We start from the raw sequence: 14085 nt of genomic DNA, 5'->3' as shown, positions 1-14085 counted from the left end.
TCACCCTTGCCAGCTCTTGTTTGACCACTTCCAATTTGCCTTGATTCATGGACCTGACATTCCAGGTTCCTATGCAATATTGCTCTTTACAGCATCGGACCTTGCTTCTATCACCAGTCACATCCACAGCTGGGTATTGTTTTTGCTTTGGCTCCATCCCTTCATTTTTTCTGTAGTTATTTCTCCTCTGATCTCCAGTAGCATATTGGGCACCTAATGACCTGGGGAGTTCCTCTTTTGGTATCCTATCATATTGCCTTTTCATACTGTTCATGGGGTTCTCAAGGCAAGAATACTGAAGTGGCTTGCCATTCCCTTCTCCAGTGGACCACGTTCTGTCAGACCTCTCCACCATGACCCGCCCATCTTGGGTTGCCCTGCAGGCATGGCTTGGTTTCATTGAGTTAGACAAGGCTGTGGTCCTAGACTAGGACCTTGTCTAACTCAATCACACAAATTAAATTAAATTAAATTAAATGTTTCTTTTATTTATAATTGCAGAAATAGAAGAATATTCCTTGGAAGTGTTAAGCAAGGTAAGAAGGGTCTTTGGGTAACATCTGTAACTTCTTTTCCATCCTGTGTTTTCATTGATAAAAGACAGAAGTGTGATTTAAGTCCTAAGAATGCAGCATTTCACAGCATTTGGGTATAAGTTCTTTCTGAAGGTTGAAATATTTTGAAATAATAGCCAACATTTACTGTATATCAAGTAGGTTTTCCCAGGTAGTGCTAGTGGCAAAGAACCTGCCTGCCAAAGCTGGAGACGTAAGAGATGCTGGTTGGATCCCTGGGTTCAGAAGCTTCCCTGGAAGAGGACATAGCATCACACTCCAGTATTCTTGCCTGGAGAATCCCATGGACAGAGGAGCCTGGCAGGCTACAGTCCATAGGTTTGCAAAGAGTCATGACTGAAGCAATTCAGCATGCATGCACACCCTGTATATCAAGTATTTTTCTAAGTGTTTGATGGAAAAGGAAATTGAGTACGAGGAGTCATATAATTTGTCTGAGATCAACAGTTTTAGAGCCAGGTTTGAATTCTGTAGTAGCTCCCCTGCTCCTGCTCTTAACTACTCCACCATATCACCTTTCCATCCTGAGAATTTTATAAAATCACTTTATTTTGGTAAAGACATTTTTGGTCAGACCCTGGAAGTGAGTGTGTGGACTGGAGACTGCAGTGGTCTTTCTACTCTAAGGCAATAGCACCATTAGGAGGGAGACCCTCATCTCAAGGCTTGCACCCAAACCTCCATCAGCCCTAGAGCAAAAGCAAAGGCTGGAGGGACCAGGAGGAAGAAACAGCCTCTTGTGTGGCCTGAAAACTGGTGATGCCACTGATTATGCTAAAATTACAGATGCTTATTACTGGCAGGATAAGGGGACCGTGGTCTGCCCAGGTATAAGCCTACCTGTCATACAGAAAAAGTACACTTAGTGAGTTTTCCAGTGGACAGTTATCTGGGTAGACCCCTGAGAATATATATGGATCCAGGACGTTCCTTCTGGAAACGATTTCCCCAGGACCAGAGATCCTTCAGGGAACTGTGAGAATGATGCTATTTCTTGTTAGAAATGAAATGGTCACAGAAACAGCACAGGATTCTGGCTGCCCTGGAATTAGTGACCCTGACTTCACTCTGGCCTGTGAACAGCCTCTGTAAGTTGCCGAAAAGCAAAGCCCATGCTCTGAGTTGCTTCCAAAGCAGGGTTATGGACTCGGCAAACAGTGCCCGTACACAGGCAAGTCTGAGAACCCAGAAAGTAAGGGAATAATAAAGAAAGAAGGAAGTGGAGAGATGCTCTGAATACAAGTTTAGTGCTGAGGGAGTGGTATGGACAATATCAGCTAGGAGGAAAAGGTAAAGGGGTTCCTGCGTTTCCTTCATTTCCCACATTCTTCCTTAATTGTTTTTCTCGCTCATGGGGGACTCAGATCACCCCAGTCACTGTAGCTGGACCACAGTTCTGCACCCTTCACCCCTTAGAGATGCTCTTACATCAGACAGTCTGTTAGTCAGGAACCTCATGGGTGCTGCCACTTTGCATGTCATGGAGTTTCTGGGAATCCCTCAGCTAAATTCCCCATTAGTGTGTACATTAGTTGGCTCAAGCTTACGTGACAAGACACCACAGACCAGAGGGCTTAAACCACAGAAATGTATTTCTCCCCTTTCTGGAGGCTGAAAGTCTGGGTTCTGGTTCCAATAGGCTCAGGTTCTCGTGAGGGACCCCCTGGCCTGCAGGTGACTGCCTTTTTGCTGCATCTTCACATGGCAGGGAGAGAGAACAACTCTGGGGCTATTCTTATAAGAACACTAATCTTACTGGCTCAGGGCCCCACCCTTATGGGCTCCGTATATGTGGCTCTGTAGACTTATTGTACTGAGCAGAGGCCCTTTGCATTGGCTCAGACAAACAGAGATGGTGTGACAAGTTACCTGGGAGTCTTTTTGGAGAAGCAGGACTGAGAAACAGGAAGCCATAGTTGTTTTCCCTTTTATATTGGATTAAGGCTCATCCTAATGACCCCATTTAACTTCATCACTTTTTAAATGAGTCTACCTTCAGATTTAATACAGCCATATTCTGAAGTACCAGGTGTTAGGGGAATTGGGGGATGGGATTAGGGGTGGGGAGGACACAATTCAGACTGTAACAAAGGCAAACACAGTAATTCTAATCTTCAAGCTGCTGAGTTGGATGGCTACAGTTCTGATTTTGCTGTGTGTTTTCTTTCTTAGGACATGATCACCTTCCTGGATAAGTTGGTAAGTTATCTTGAACTGATCTCTTTGGAGAATTCTGTTTGGGGCTGGGAAGTTAAAGAAAAGACATAACCCTAGAAGATGTCATCTGTCAGAGCTCTCAAGGGGGTGGCACAGGCCGGGAAGTGGGGGTGGTGGGTCGGAAGGGAACACAAAGACAGGTTTGGAGAATACACAGAAGCATTTGTTTTGGTTCTTGTTTTATGAAAAGCATCTTCCGAAGGATAGGATATCTTTGTTGGCTTTAAGCCAGGTGGAGAGCCTTAGTGCCAGGTTAAGAAGTCTCAAAAATATCTTAATATTCCCACAGTGCTTCCCAGGTGGCTCAGTGGTAAGGAATCCTCCTGCCAATGCAGGGGACGTGGGTTTGACCCCTGGGTCAGAAAGATCCCCTGGCAAAGGAAAATGACAGTCCACTCCAGTATTCTTGCCTGGGAAATCCCATGGACAGAGGAGTCTGGCAGGCTACAGCCCATGAGGTCACAAAAGAGTTGGACATGAATGACTTAGCAACTTTATGCAGCAACTGTATGCAGGTCAGGAAGCAACAGTTAGAACTGGACATGGAACAACAGACTGGTTCCAAATAGGAAAAGGAGTGCATCAAGGCTGTATATTGTCACCCTGCTTATTTAACTTATATGCAGAGTACATCATGAGAAACCCTGGGCTGGAAGAAACACAAGCTGGAATCAAGATTGCCAGGAGAAATATCAATAACCTCAGATATGCAGATGACACCACCCTTATGGCAGAAAGTGAAGAGGAACTCAAAAGCCTCTTGATGAAAGTGAAAGAGGAGAGTGAAAAAGTTGGCTTAAAGCTCAACATTCAGAAAACGAAGATCATGGCCTCCGGTCCCATCACTTCATGGGAAATAGATGGGGAAACAGTGGAAACAGTGTCAGACTTTATTTTTTGGAGCTCCAGAATCACTGCAGATGGTGACTGCAGCCATGAAATTAAAAGACGCTTACTCCTTGGAAGAAAAGTTATGACCAACCTAGATAGCATATACAAAAGCAGAGACATTACTTTGCCAACTAAGGTCCGTCTAGTCAAGGCTATGGTTTTTCCAGTGGTCATGTATGGATGTGAGAATTGGACTGTGAAGAAGGTTGAGCACCGAAGAATTGATGCTTTTGAACTGTGGTGCTGGAGAAGACTCTTGAGAGTCCCTTGGACTACAAGGAGACCCAACCAGTCCATCCTAAAGGAGATCAGCCCTGGGATTTCTTTGGAAGGAATGATGCTAAAGCTGAAACTCCAGTACTTTGGCCACCTCATGCGAAGAGTTGACTCATTGGAAAAGACTCTGATGCTGAGAGGAATTGAGGGCAGAAGGAGACGGGGACGACAGAGGATGAGATGGCTGGATGGCATCACTGACTCGATGGATGTGAGTCTGAGTGAACTCCGGGAGTTGGTGATGGACAGGGAGGCCTGGCGTGCTGCAATTCATGGGGTCACAAAGAGTCGGACACGACTGAGCGATGGAACTGAACTGAACTGAACTGACTTAGCAACTGAACAACAATATTACACAACTTTTAAAAAGTTACACCCCTTTTGAAATATTTAAAATCTAATGCCTTCATTTAACGTGGTTTGGAATGTTTGAGCATATAATGAGGCTCAAGGTCTATTTGAGGTCGAACCTTTTGCCATCTTGGGCCTAGTACGTTCTAACAGATTTTTGTGATATCCTGTTCTTAATGGTTGTATCATTCTTTTAATGATTGTGCCCTGCCCACTTCCTTCCAGTGAGGCTTGGAAGGATCTGAAGGCCCTAAATGTGATCAGTAGGTAGGACAGAGGAGGGAGCCCAATTTTAGGTTGGGGGCTGTGTGCATGCTAAGTTACTTTGGTAGTGTCCAGCTCTTTGCAATGCTATGGACTAGCCCACCAGGCTCCTCGTCCATGGAATTTTCCAGGCAAGAATACTGGAGTGGGTTGCCATGCCCTCCTTCAGAGGATCTTCCTGACTCAGGGAAGCATCTCTTATGTCTCCTGCATTGGCAGGTGGATTCTTTACCACTAGCACCACCTAGGAAGTCCTTAGGTTGGGGGACCTGGGTCTGACCTCCACCTGGGACCTCTGCCACTTATCATCCATGCAGCATGGGCAAGTTTCTTGACCACTGTTAGCCATCTTTTCATTTGCAAAATGTGTGTTAGAAGACAAAGAGCTGTGACTCAGTAGGTCTTCCATGGACAGGAGTGTGGTCATTCGTGGTTCCAGCAGCAGAGAAGAGGAAGATGCAGGAAGAAATCAGGAGATATAAGATGCTTTTGAGGCTCTCCTGGCTACTTAGGGGAGAGAAGATCCCAAAAGAATGAGGAACAGAATAATAACCACTCAATGGGAGATAAGCACAGGAGAGGAGGGGAGTCCTTCTAACTTTAAGACAAATAGGAGGAAAGAAGGTGAAAAAAATTTTGATTGGAGAGAAGGTAGAGAGGGAATTCGTGGCCAGTGGCCTCAGTCTTCCAAGAAGATTTGAAAGGCCAGTTGTTTGTGTGGCAGATCTGTGGGGCCCACACATGGGGACAGAGGTTTCAAGACAGTGGACATTCGAAGTAGTTGCTGTGGTTGGACCTCAGGGGAGAACCAGGGCTCCAGCTTTCAGCACCTATCCCCCATCCCAGGAACCTGCTCACACTCTTCCCCTTTCTTTGTCTTCCTAGGGCATCTCTCAGGCTGTATTCATTGGCCACGACTGGGGCGGCATGCTGGTGTGGACCATCGCTCTCTTCCACCCTGAGAGAGTGAGGTAATTAGGCAATGGGCATCAAGAGTTTGGGTCAGACTGGACTTGAATTCCCTAAAATCCTTCCTCAGGTCTTGAGTTCTAGAAAACATCTTGAAAATGGTAGGTTGTTATCTGAGAAGGTAAAACCTTATTCCCTTAGCTCACTGGTGTGTGAGTAGCGTTGAAAAAAATTTTCACAACTCAAGTGTTGCAAGTTTTATTTGCAGCAAAGTGAGGACTGCAGCCTGGAGACAGTGTTTCAGATAGCTCTGAGAAACTGCTCTGAGGAGGTGAAAGGGGGCCAGGTTGTACAGCAGTTTTGCAGCAGATGGCAGATGTATGGCAGAAACAAGCATCATATTGTCAAGCAATTATCTTCCAATAATTTTTTAAAGTTGATTGTTAATTAAAGAAAATGAGATATTTCAAGTTAAGGGAACTGAGCACTTTCCCATATATGGGAAGATGCAAGAGTCTGGGCTCACTGAAACCATTCCTTTGACATGCACTCAGCTATCTGAGGCCAGCATGCTGTGCTTTTACATCCTGAGTTTTCTCAGGGCTCAACATAGGGAGCGGCTGCAGTCTGATGGCTGCCGCTGCTGCTGGTAAGTCGGGTCAGTCGTGTCCGACTCTGTGCGACCCCATAGACGGCAGCCCACCAGGCTTCCCTGTCCCTGGGATTCTCCAGGCAAGAACACTGGAGTGGGCTGCCATTTCCTTCTCCAGTGCGTGAAAGTGAAGTTGCTCAGTTGTGTCCTGCGGGGTCCAGCCCCAGTGGATCCAGGGTATTTCGAAGGGGAGATGGAATCGGTGTCCTAGCAAAAAACTTACTTAATTACAGATATAGAGAGAGATTAGAAAAGGATAGTGTAGTAGGAAATATTAGTGGAGAAAAAGAGGCTGAATAACTTGGTTTACGTGGGATACCAATAAAATTCCAAGACAAGGAATTTGCACCATCTACACTGGGCCACCGGCACCACTTGAATATTGGAAGGTGCCCCTCCTTGGTCTCCTTCTCACGTGGAACTTAAAAGCTGGGGCAAGTAAGTAGACGTGGCGAGCACCCATGCTCCAGATGGGAATTCAGCCAGAAAAACAGGGAGCAAGAAAGAAACAACACAGGGGAATCAGTCTTTCCAGAAACTGATCCGATTTCTTTATTTTTTAGGTTTGCTTATATACCTTGTGTTACACATAGAGATAAATGGAAATTTTAAAGTCACGTGGGGGTCAGCAGTCCTGACCTTTATCAAAATTAGGTGCTTTACATAAAAGTATACATAAGGTCTTAGGGGTTTTACATCATCATCTGGCCATGAGGCCTGCTGACATTTTATGATCCTTTCTTTCTGATAACCAAAAAACTTATTTTTTCCAAGGGTGTTTTTTCTTAAACCAGGCACCACCCTCTGAAGGTAGCAGATAAAGTTGCATTCCTACAGGGTGAGGGTGTAGTGGGTTACAACTAAGAAAGGAATTTATTTAACCTAAGGTTAACATGATTAATCTTAAAGGTTAATACTTATTTCTCCTATATACTAGTTATATTCATTATAAGGACAGAGAATATGGAGATTTAGCAGCAAACATCAGCCCAATAAATGAAAACCCTTCACCAATGTTCCCCTTAAGATCTATTTAGTCTTAAGATAGTGATAAAGTTACATTTTTGCATAGCAGGGACACAGTGATTTATAACAAAGTACAGTGATCTATAACAAAAGAGAAAATTCATTAACTCAAAAAGTCTAGTATTGCTAACATCAAAAACTACTATATTTCCTTTTCTATATTCCAAATAGATTGATTAATATATTCCCAGGTGCCTAAGGATATGGAGGCCTGGCAGCAATCATTGACTCAACAATGAGAAAAGCCCTATGCTAATTAAGACTTTCAAAATACTCCAAACTCTCTGTGCTATTTATGGTTGAGAGGTTGTCAGACAAGCTAGTCTGTCAGCAGAGAGGTTTGACCTGAGACACCCTTGTCACACCCAGGGCAGGGAATTAGCAGCAATTATTGGCACAACAAATGAAAAACCCTTCACCAATATAATTCCTAACCAACTCACTATACCAATAATTTCTAACTTCCCAAAAGAATCTGCCTTTAGTAAGTCTAAAACATCTCGTGCCTCTCACTGTTGGGAGGCTGTAAACAATCACATGTGGCCGGACAAACCCGTACAGGCAGACTAGATAATCTTCAGAGGAGTTCATAAGTTGAAACACTCTTGTCATGCCCAGGAATTTTTATTGACTTGGAGCTGTAAGTTAACTCCTTCTCCGAGAGAGGTAATGGGGGTCAGCCCCAAGTAAAGTCAGAGGTATAGGTGAGAGCATGAAACAGTAAAGTAGGTAGACTCTGGTTTTGGGGGTAGATGCTCAGGAACAGGGGGTTTCCTGAGGCTCTATCCCACCTTTGCATATGCTGAAGCCTCCTTCCTCATGACCTTTGCCATGGGCGGAGTTCCTCACGCTGGCTCCCGGCATCCCGACTCTTAGATGGTAGGTATTCTTTCTTTCCTGAGTTCCCTCAGGGCTTACCTGCTCACTTTGGAGGGTTGCAGTTGCTGATGACTGTGACATCCTTTGTTGACTGATATGGCAGAAAATATTCCATTTCTTAGTAGGGACAGTTTAATGAGCTAATGTCTTAGGCACAAGGCCTGTCCCAGTCACCAGTAATGCAGCGAATAATGCAGCGCCCAAGTAGCCAGAATGCAGGACAATGAGCGTGGACTTTGAAGGGAGTGGGTGAGGTAGCAGGGATGTCAGCTTATAGAATTGAGGGCCAGGAGAGACTTTAGCCCTGGTCAGAGTCAAACTTCACCCATTAGACCCTGGTTTCTTCAACCACAAAGTGGTGATTGCCACTCCTACCCAACTATTCCAGGGCTTCCCAAGTGGCTCTGTGGTAGAGAATCTGCCTGATAACATAGGAGCTACAGGAGACACAGGTTCAATCCCTGGGCTGGGAAGACCCCCTGGGGGAGGAAATGGCAACCCACCCCAGTATTCTTGTCTGGAGAACCCCATGGACAGAGGAGCCTGGAGGGCTACAGTCCAGGGGGGTGCAAAGAGCTGGCACAACTAAACGACTGAACACATACACACACACGGCTACCCCGCCTGCAAAGTGCTGTACAGAAGTCAGGTTGGAGTGGTATTTCATGATCATGATCACATCACTCATGATCCTTTTCAGAATGGCATTTCAGGCACCCATGGGAGCTTTCAGATGACTTGTTTTGAACCTGGAGGGTCAGGTGATCTTTGTGGCCGCACACCACTTGAATTGGTAACTGCAGTTAGAGCCTGTCTGACCTCCCATTTCAGCCTTCTATCTTAGCAAATTAACTAAAACATCATCCTTAGCAGTCATCTGTGTTTCCCTAACTAACCCAATTACCTTTTGTTTGGCAGAGTTTATACAAATGGAAACACTTGAGAGACTTTAAAAATATTTATGCTCAGTTCAACCCCAGTTCATACGGTTGGGTGATCTCAAAGACCAGAAAAAATCAAACATTTCCTAAAATAGTTTTAAAGTTTTTGTGCTCTGTTCTTCTGATCTTTTTAGCTTCTCTCTCTGTTCTCTCTCTCTCAGTCAAAAGCAAGGTAAAAAAATCATCTCTTAAGAATCAGTTTCACCAAAAAGTTACTCTGCAGACTGTTAGGTGCTTCTTCTTTTTTTATTTATTTGATTGCACTGGGCCTTAGTTGTGACTTAGTTGCCCTTCAGCACGTGGGGTCCCAGTTCCCCGACCAGAGATTGAACCCGCAGACCCTGCATTGGAAAGCAGACTCTTAACCACTGGGTCACCAGGGAAGTCCCTGGATGCTTCTTGAAGGGAACAAAAAGAAATAGAGCAACAACATATGGTCTACACATTGTTGTTACTCTATTAAACTTAGTCTCTCTCTCTCTTTGTCTCTTTCTCTCCTATGAGAATTTTAAAAGACTTAACATGAGCCAAGTGAAATTTTGTGCATAATAACATCAGACCTGAGACATGCAGGCATGCTCTGGTTTCCTGTTTCTTTTCTCCTTGTGCCGTTTCCACCATGTCTGCCGTTGGTTCTGGGGTAGTGCTTCTCCTCCATCTGCTCTCATCAAATCAGCCCTGTTACCTTATTCCTGGGAGGTTGTAAGGGAGCAGAGACCCTCTCAGGGTCTCACATCTCTGGGTCTCCAGAGAATGGGACTGCGCATCTCTGGGTCTGGGAGCATCTTTTATTAAAAAATATTGTTGACAGCACTGATTTTTGCCTTTCTATTCAGACAATGAGTGAAAGAAAAAGAAAAGGCAACATTTGATGTGGAATATTTCTTTGAGTCATAGTTTTGCCTTTCTACTGAAATAAGCTTTGGGGACCTATTTAAAATAAGGATGTACTCACTTGTTTGTTTTATATCCTTTCTTTAACAATCACCTAAAGATGCTGCTGCCAGGAGGCTATGGTTCAGCTTTTTGTAATCTTAATGCAGTTTATATGTACTAAGTAGTCTTTAAGTATTTCAGTTCAGTTCAGTTCAGTCGCTCTTTGTGACCCCATGAATCGCAGCACACAAGGACTCCCTGTCCATCACCAACTCCCGGAGTTCACTCAGACTCATGTCCATCGAGTCAGTGATGCCATCCAGCCATCTCATCCTCTGTCGTCTCCTTCGCCTCCTGCCCCCAATCCCTCCCAGCATCAGAGTCTTTTCCATTGAGTCAACTCTTCGCATGAGGGGGCCAAAGTACTGGAGTTTCAGCTTTAGCATCATTCCTTCCAAAGTACACCCAGGGCTGGTCTCCTTCAGAATGGACTGGTTGGATCTCCTCGCAGTCCAAGGGACTCTCAAGAGTCTTCTCCAACACCACAGGTCAAAAGCATCAATTCTTCGGCGCTCAGCCTTCTTCACAGTCCAACTCCCACATCCATACATGACCACTGGAAAAACCATAGCCTTGACTAGATGGACCTTAGTCGGCAAAGTAATGTCTCTGCTTTTGAATATGCTATCTAGGTTGGTCATAACTTTTCTTCCAAGGAGTAAGCGTCTTTTAATTTCATGGCTGCAGTCACCATCTGCAGTGATTTTGGAGCCCAAAAAGATAAAGTCTGACACTGTTTCCACTGTTTCCCCATCTATTTTCCATGAAGTGATGGGACCAGATGCCATGATCTTAGTTTTCTGAATGTTGAGCTTTAACCCAACTTTTTCATTTACATGCTATCATCTCATTTAGTGATGGGTTTTTAATATCTAATAAATAATGTGTCAAAGTGATTAAAAAGAAAACCCCATTCTGTCCCATTCTATTTAGTAAACCCATTCTATTTAGTAAAAGTTACAATTTCTTGACTTGTGACTTAAATAATGCTTAAAATGGGTTCACTATGGTATCATTAGAAACCTATAGGCATAAATATAACTTAACCATGGCTATTGAACCTTTGAAATGTGGCCAGTTTTGAATTGAGATTACTATAAGTAGAAAATGCCTTCCAGATTCCAAAGACTAAGTATGAAAAAAAGAATGTAAAATAGCTTCTTAATAATTCTTAATATTGATTACATATTAAAATTGATATATTAGGTTAAATATTAAATTAATGTTTCAGTTAACATTAAATTAAAATTAATATCAAATTAATTAATATTAAATAATGTTTAAAATTAACCTCACATATTCCTTTTTACTGGTTTTAATTTGGCTACTGTGCTGTGCTTAGTTACTCAGTCATGTCCAATTCTTTGCAACTCTGTGGACTGTAGCCTGCCAGGCTCCTATATCCATGGGGATCCTCCAGGCAAGAATATTGGAGTGGGTTGCCATCCCCTCCTCCAGGGGAATCTTTCCAACTCAGGAATTGAACCCAGGTCTCCTGCACTGCAGGCTACTAGAAAATTTTAGTCATATGTGGTTTGAATTATATTTCTATCGGCTGGTATGGAGTAAGCCTTACCAGTCCTTCCTCTGATTATTTCTTTTGCCCTAATTATCCCATTGCTCCTATTTTATATATAAAATACATATATTTTTATATATTGCTTACTCCTTGGAAGAAAAGTTATGACCAACTTAGATAGTATATTCAAAAGCAGAGACATTACTTTGCCGACTAAGGTCCGTCTAGTCTACACTATTGTTTTTCCTGTGGTCATGTATGGATGTGGGAGTTGGACTGTGAAGAAAGCTAAGCGCCGAAGAATTGATGCTTTTGAACTGTGGTGTTGGAGAAGACTCTTGAGAGTCCCTTGGACTGCAAGGAGATCCAACCAGTCCATTCTGAAGGAGACCGCCCTGGGATTTCTTTGGAAGGAATGATGCTAAAGCTGAAGCTGCAGTACTTTGGCCACCTCATGCGAAGAGTTGACTTATTGGAAAAGACTCTGATGCTGGGAGGGATTGGAGGCAGGAAGCGAAGGGACGACCGAGGATGAGATGGCTGGATGGCATCACGGACTCGATGGACAAAAGTCTGAGTGAACTCCGGGAGATGGTGATGGACAGGGAGGCCTGGCGTGCTGCAATTCATGGAGTCGCAGAGTCGGACACAACTGAGCGACTGAACTGAACTGAACTGTTTTTAAATATATTTCATATATCTGTTTTTTTTTAATTTAATGGCTTTTTTTTTAACTGTTTATTTGGGTGGCAGGGGGGGTTGTGCCTAATGGCATGTGGGTTGTTAGTTCCCTGACCAGGGGTCACACCCACACCCCTTGCATTGGAAGGACAGAGTTTTAACCAGTGGACCACCAAGAGAGTCCCCTATATATCTGTTTCTTTTATAGGAAAAAGTTTCCCCAAGGTAAGAGTGGGATATGGAATTCTTGGCAACCAGTCAAGCTAACTGCATTCCTGGTCAACTTCTGTTAGTTCTGCATTCATGGGGTCTTTCAAATTCACCCTCTCTTTTATTCCTATGGGAAGCCTAGTAATTCAGATGGTAAAGAATCTGCCTGCAATGCAGGAGACCCAGGTTTGATCCCTGGGTCAGGAAGATTCCCTGAAGAAGAAAATGGCAACCTGCTCCAATATTCCTCCCTGGGAAATCCCATGGACAGAGGAGCCTAGCTGGCTGCAGTCCATGGGATTGCAAAGAGGCAGGCACTACTGAGCACACATGCACGTATTTGTCTAGGCTTCCTATTAGACTATAGCAAGCTCCTGGAGTATCGGTTTTATGTTTTCTCTCCCCTAGTATGTGGCAAGGAATTACACTCAACACAGAGGAAACAGTGAGTGAAGGAAGGAAGGAAAAATGACTGTGTTTTTAAAATCTAGAGAAAGATTATGCTATGCACTTATTCTAATCGAGATAGATATACTGCGTGTAACATACATGAGGGCATGCTTGTATGCAGTCTTTGTCGAAGGCAAGTAAATGAGAAATACTGCAGTTATGGTTGCTGGGGAGAAGGGATAGTTAGGAACCTTGGGAAGGTCGTGTACACACTGCTATATTTAAAATGTATAACCAGCAAGAACCTGCTGTACAGCACAGGAAACTGCTCAATGTTACGTGGCAGCCTGGATGGGAGGGGAATTTGGGGGGAAATGGATGCATGTATATGCAAGGCTGAGTCCCTTTGCTGTCCACCTGCCACTACCACAACATTGTTAATTGGTCATACCCCAATAAAAAAATGTCTTTGGTTTTGTATTGGGGTATATAAAATAAATAAAAATTAAATTAAAAAAAAAAACCACTGGACTGGAAAGTCAAGGAGGGTGGTTTAGTTTTAGGTCCTGTTCTCCATGCACTGCTGGAGTGAGATCATGTATGTGGAACTCCCCAACTCCGAGCTCACGTTTTGACACATAAGATCCTTTCTGGTCCTTGCAGACTGTCTTCTTATGGAGTCTATGTCTTGACGCCTCTTCTTCCTACAGGGCTGTGGCCAGTTTGAATACTCCCTTCATGCCGTCAAATCCCAAAGTGTCCTCCATGGAGATCATCAAGGCCAACCCCGCCTTCAATTATCAGCTCTACTTCCAGGAACCGGTAAGTTCGGGGCCCTGCCAGCCCACCGAGGGTTTTGTTCTTTCTCCTTCCTCCCTCCTTCTCCCTGATGGTCTGATCTGTCTCTGCCCTCTTGAGTTTTCTGTGGCTTCAGTGAGAAAGGTGTTCACAAGAAGGCTCAGGTGAAGCTGAGCTCAGCTGGTCCTTCCTGAGTGATGGCAATTCTGGATGCATGTGTGTGTATTCGGGGAGTTGATGGAACAGCAGTGTGGTGGATGGGGTTCTCCTGCTTCTCTGAAATGGGGAAGCAGGGGGCTGAGTGTTCGTTTGGAGCCACCTCTTAGTTCTCTGGCTGAGCGGCTGGTGAAACCCACCTCTAGTTGTGAACACCTCCTGGCTTCCTGCCTGGGACCTGATATTTCTGTGTACTGAAGAGTGATGTTTGTAGTTACAGACAGCGCCGGAGCCTAAAAGCCCCTCACCAGAACCCCTGCAGATGTCCTTTGAGAGATGTGGGAGGCTCCTAGGTATCACCTGTGTGCCTCAAAGCCTAGGATGCCTTTCAGAGTTGCCTCCCAGGGTTTGGGT

At 44.3% G+C, this 14085-nt stretch overlaps 1 protein-coding gene across 1 annotated transcript in view; it reads left to right on the top strand.

Annotated features, from left to right (window-relative positions):
* Positions 1-14085, top strand: part of LOC120860355 (bifunctional epoxide hydrolase 2-like) — a 64720-nt gene that overhangs the window by 30601 nt on the left and 20034 nt on the right. Inside the window, exons 9-12 of the mRNA XM_040236159.1 lie at positions 502-536; positions 2748-2774; positions 5460-5545; positions 13428-13539. Of these exons, the coding sequence (XP_040092093.1) occupies positions 502-536; positions 2748-2774; positions 5460-5545; positions 13428-13539 (260 nt within the window). The remainder of the gene's footprint in view (positions 1-501; positions 537-2747; positions 2775-5459; positions 5546-13427; positions 13540-14085) is intronic.

The sequence above is a fragment of the Oryx dammah genome, unplaced genomic scaffold (assembly GCF_014754425.2).
Source record: "Oryx dammah isolate SB20612 unplaced genomic scaffold, SCBI_Odam_1.1 HiC_scaffold_11056, whole genome shotgun sequence".
NCBI classification, from domain to species: Eukaryota; Metazoa; Chordata; class Mammalia; order Artiodactyla; family Bovidae; genus Oryx; species Oryx dammah.
Note: the sequence above shows the minus strand (reverse complement) of the source record. Positions and strands in the feature narration are given on the sequence as shown.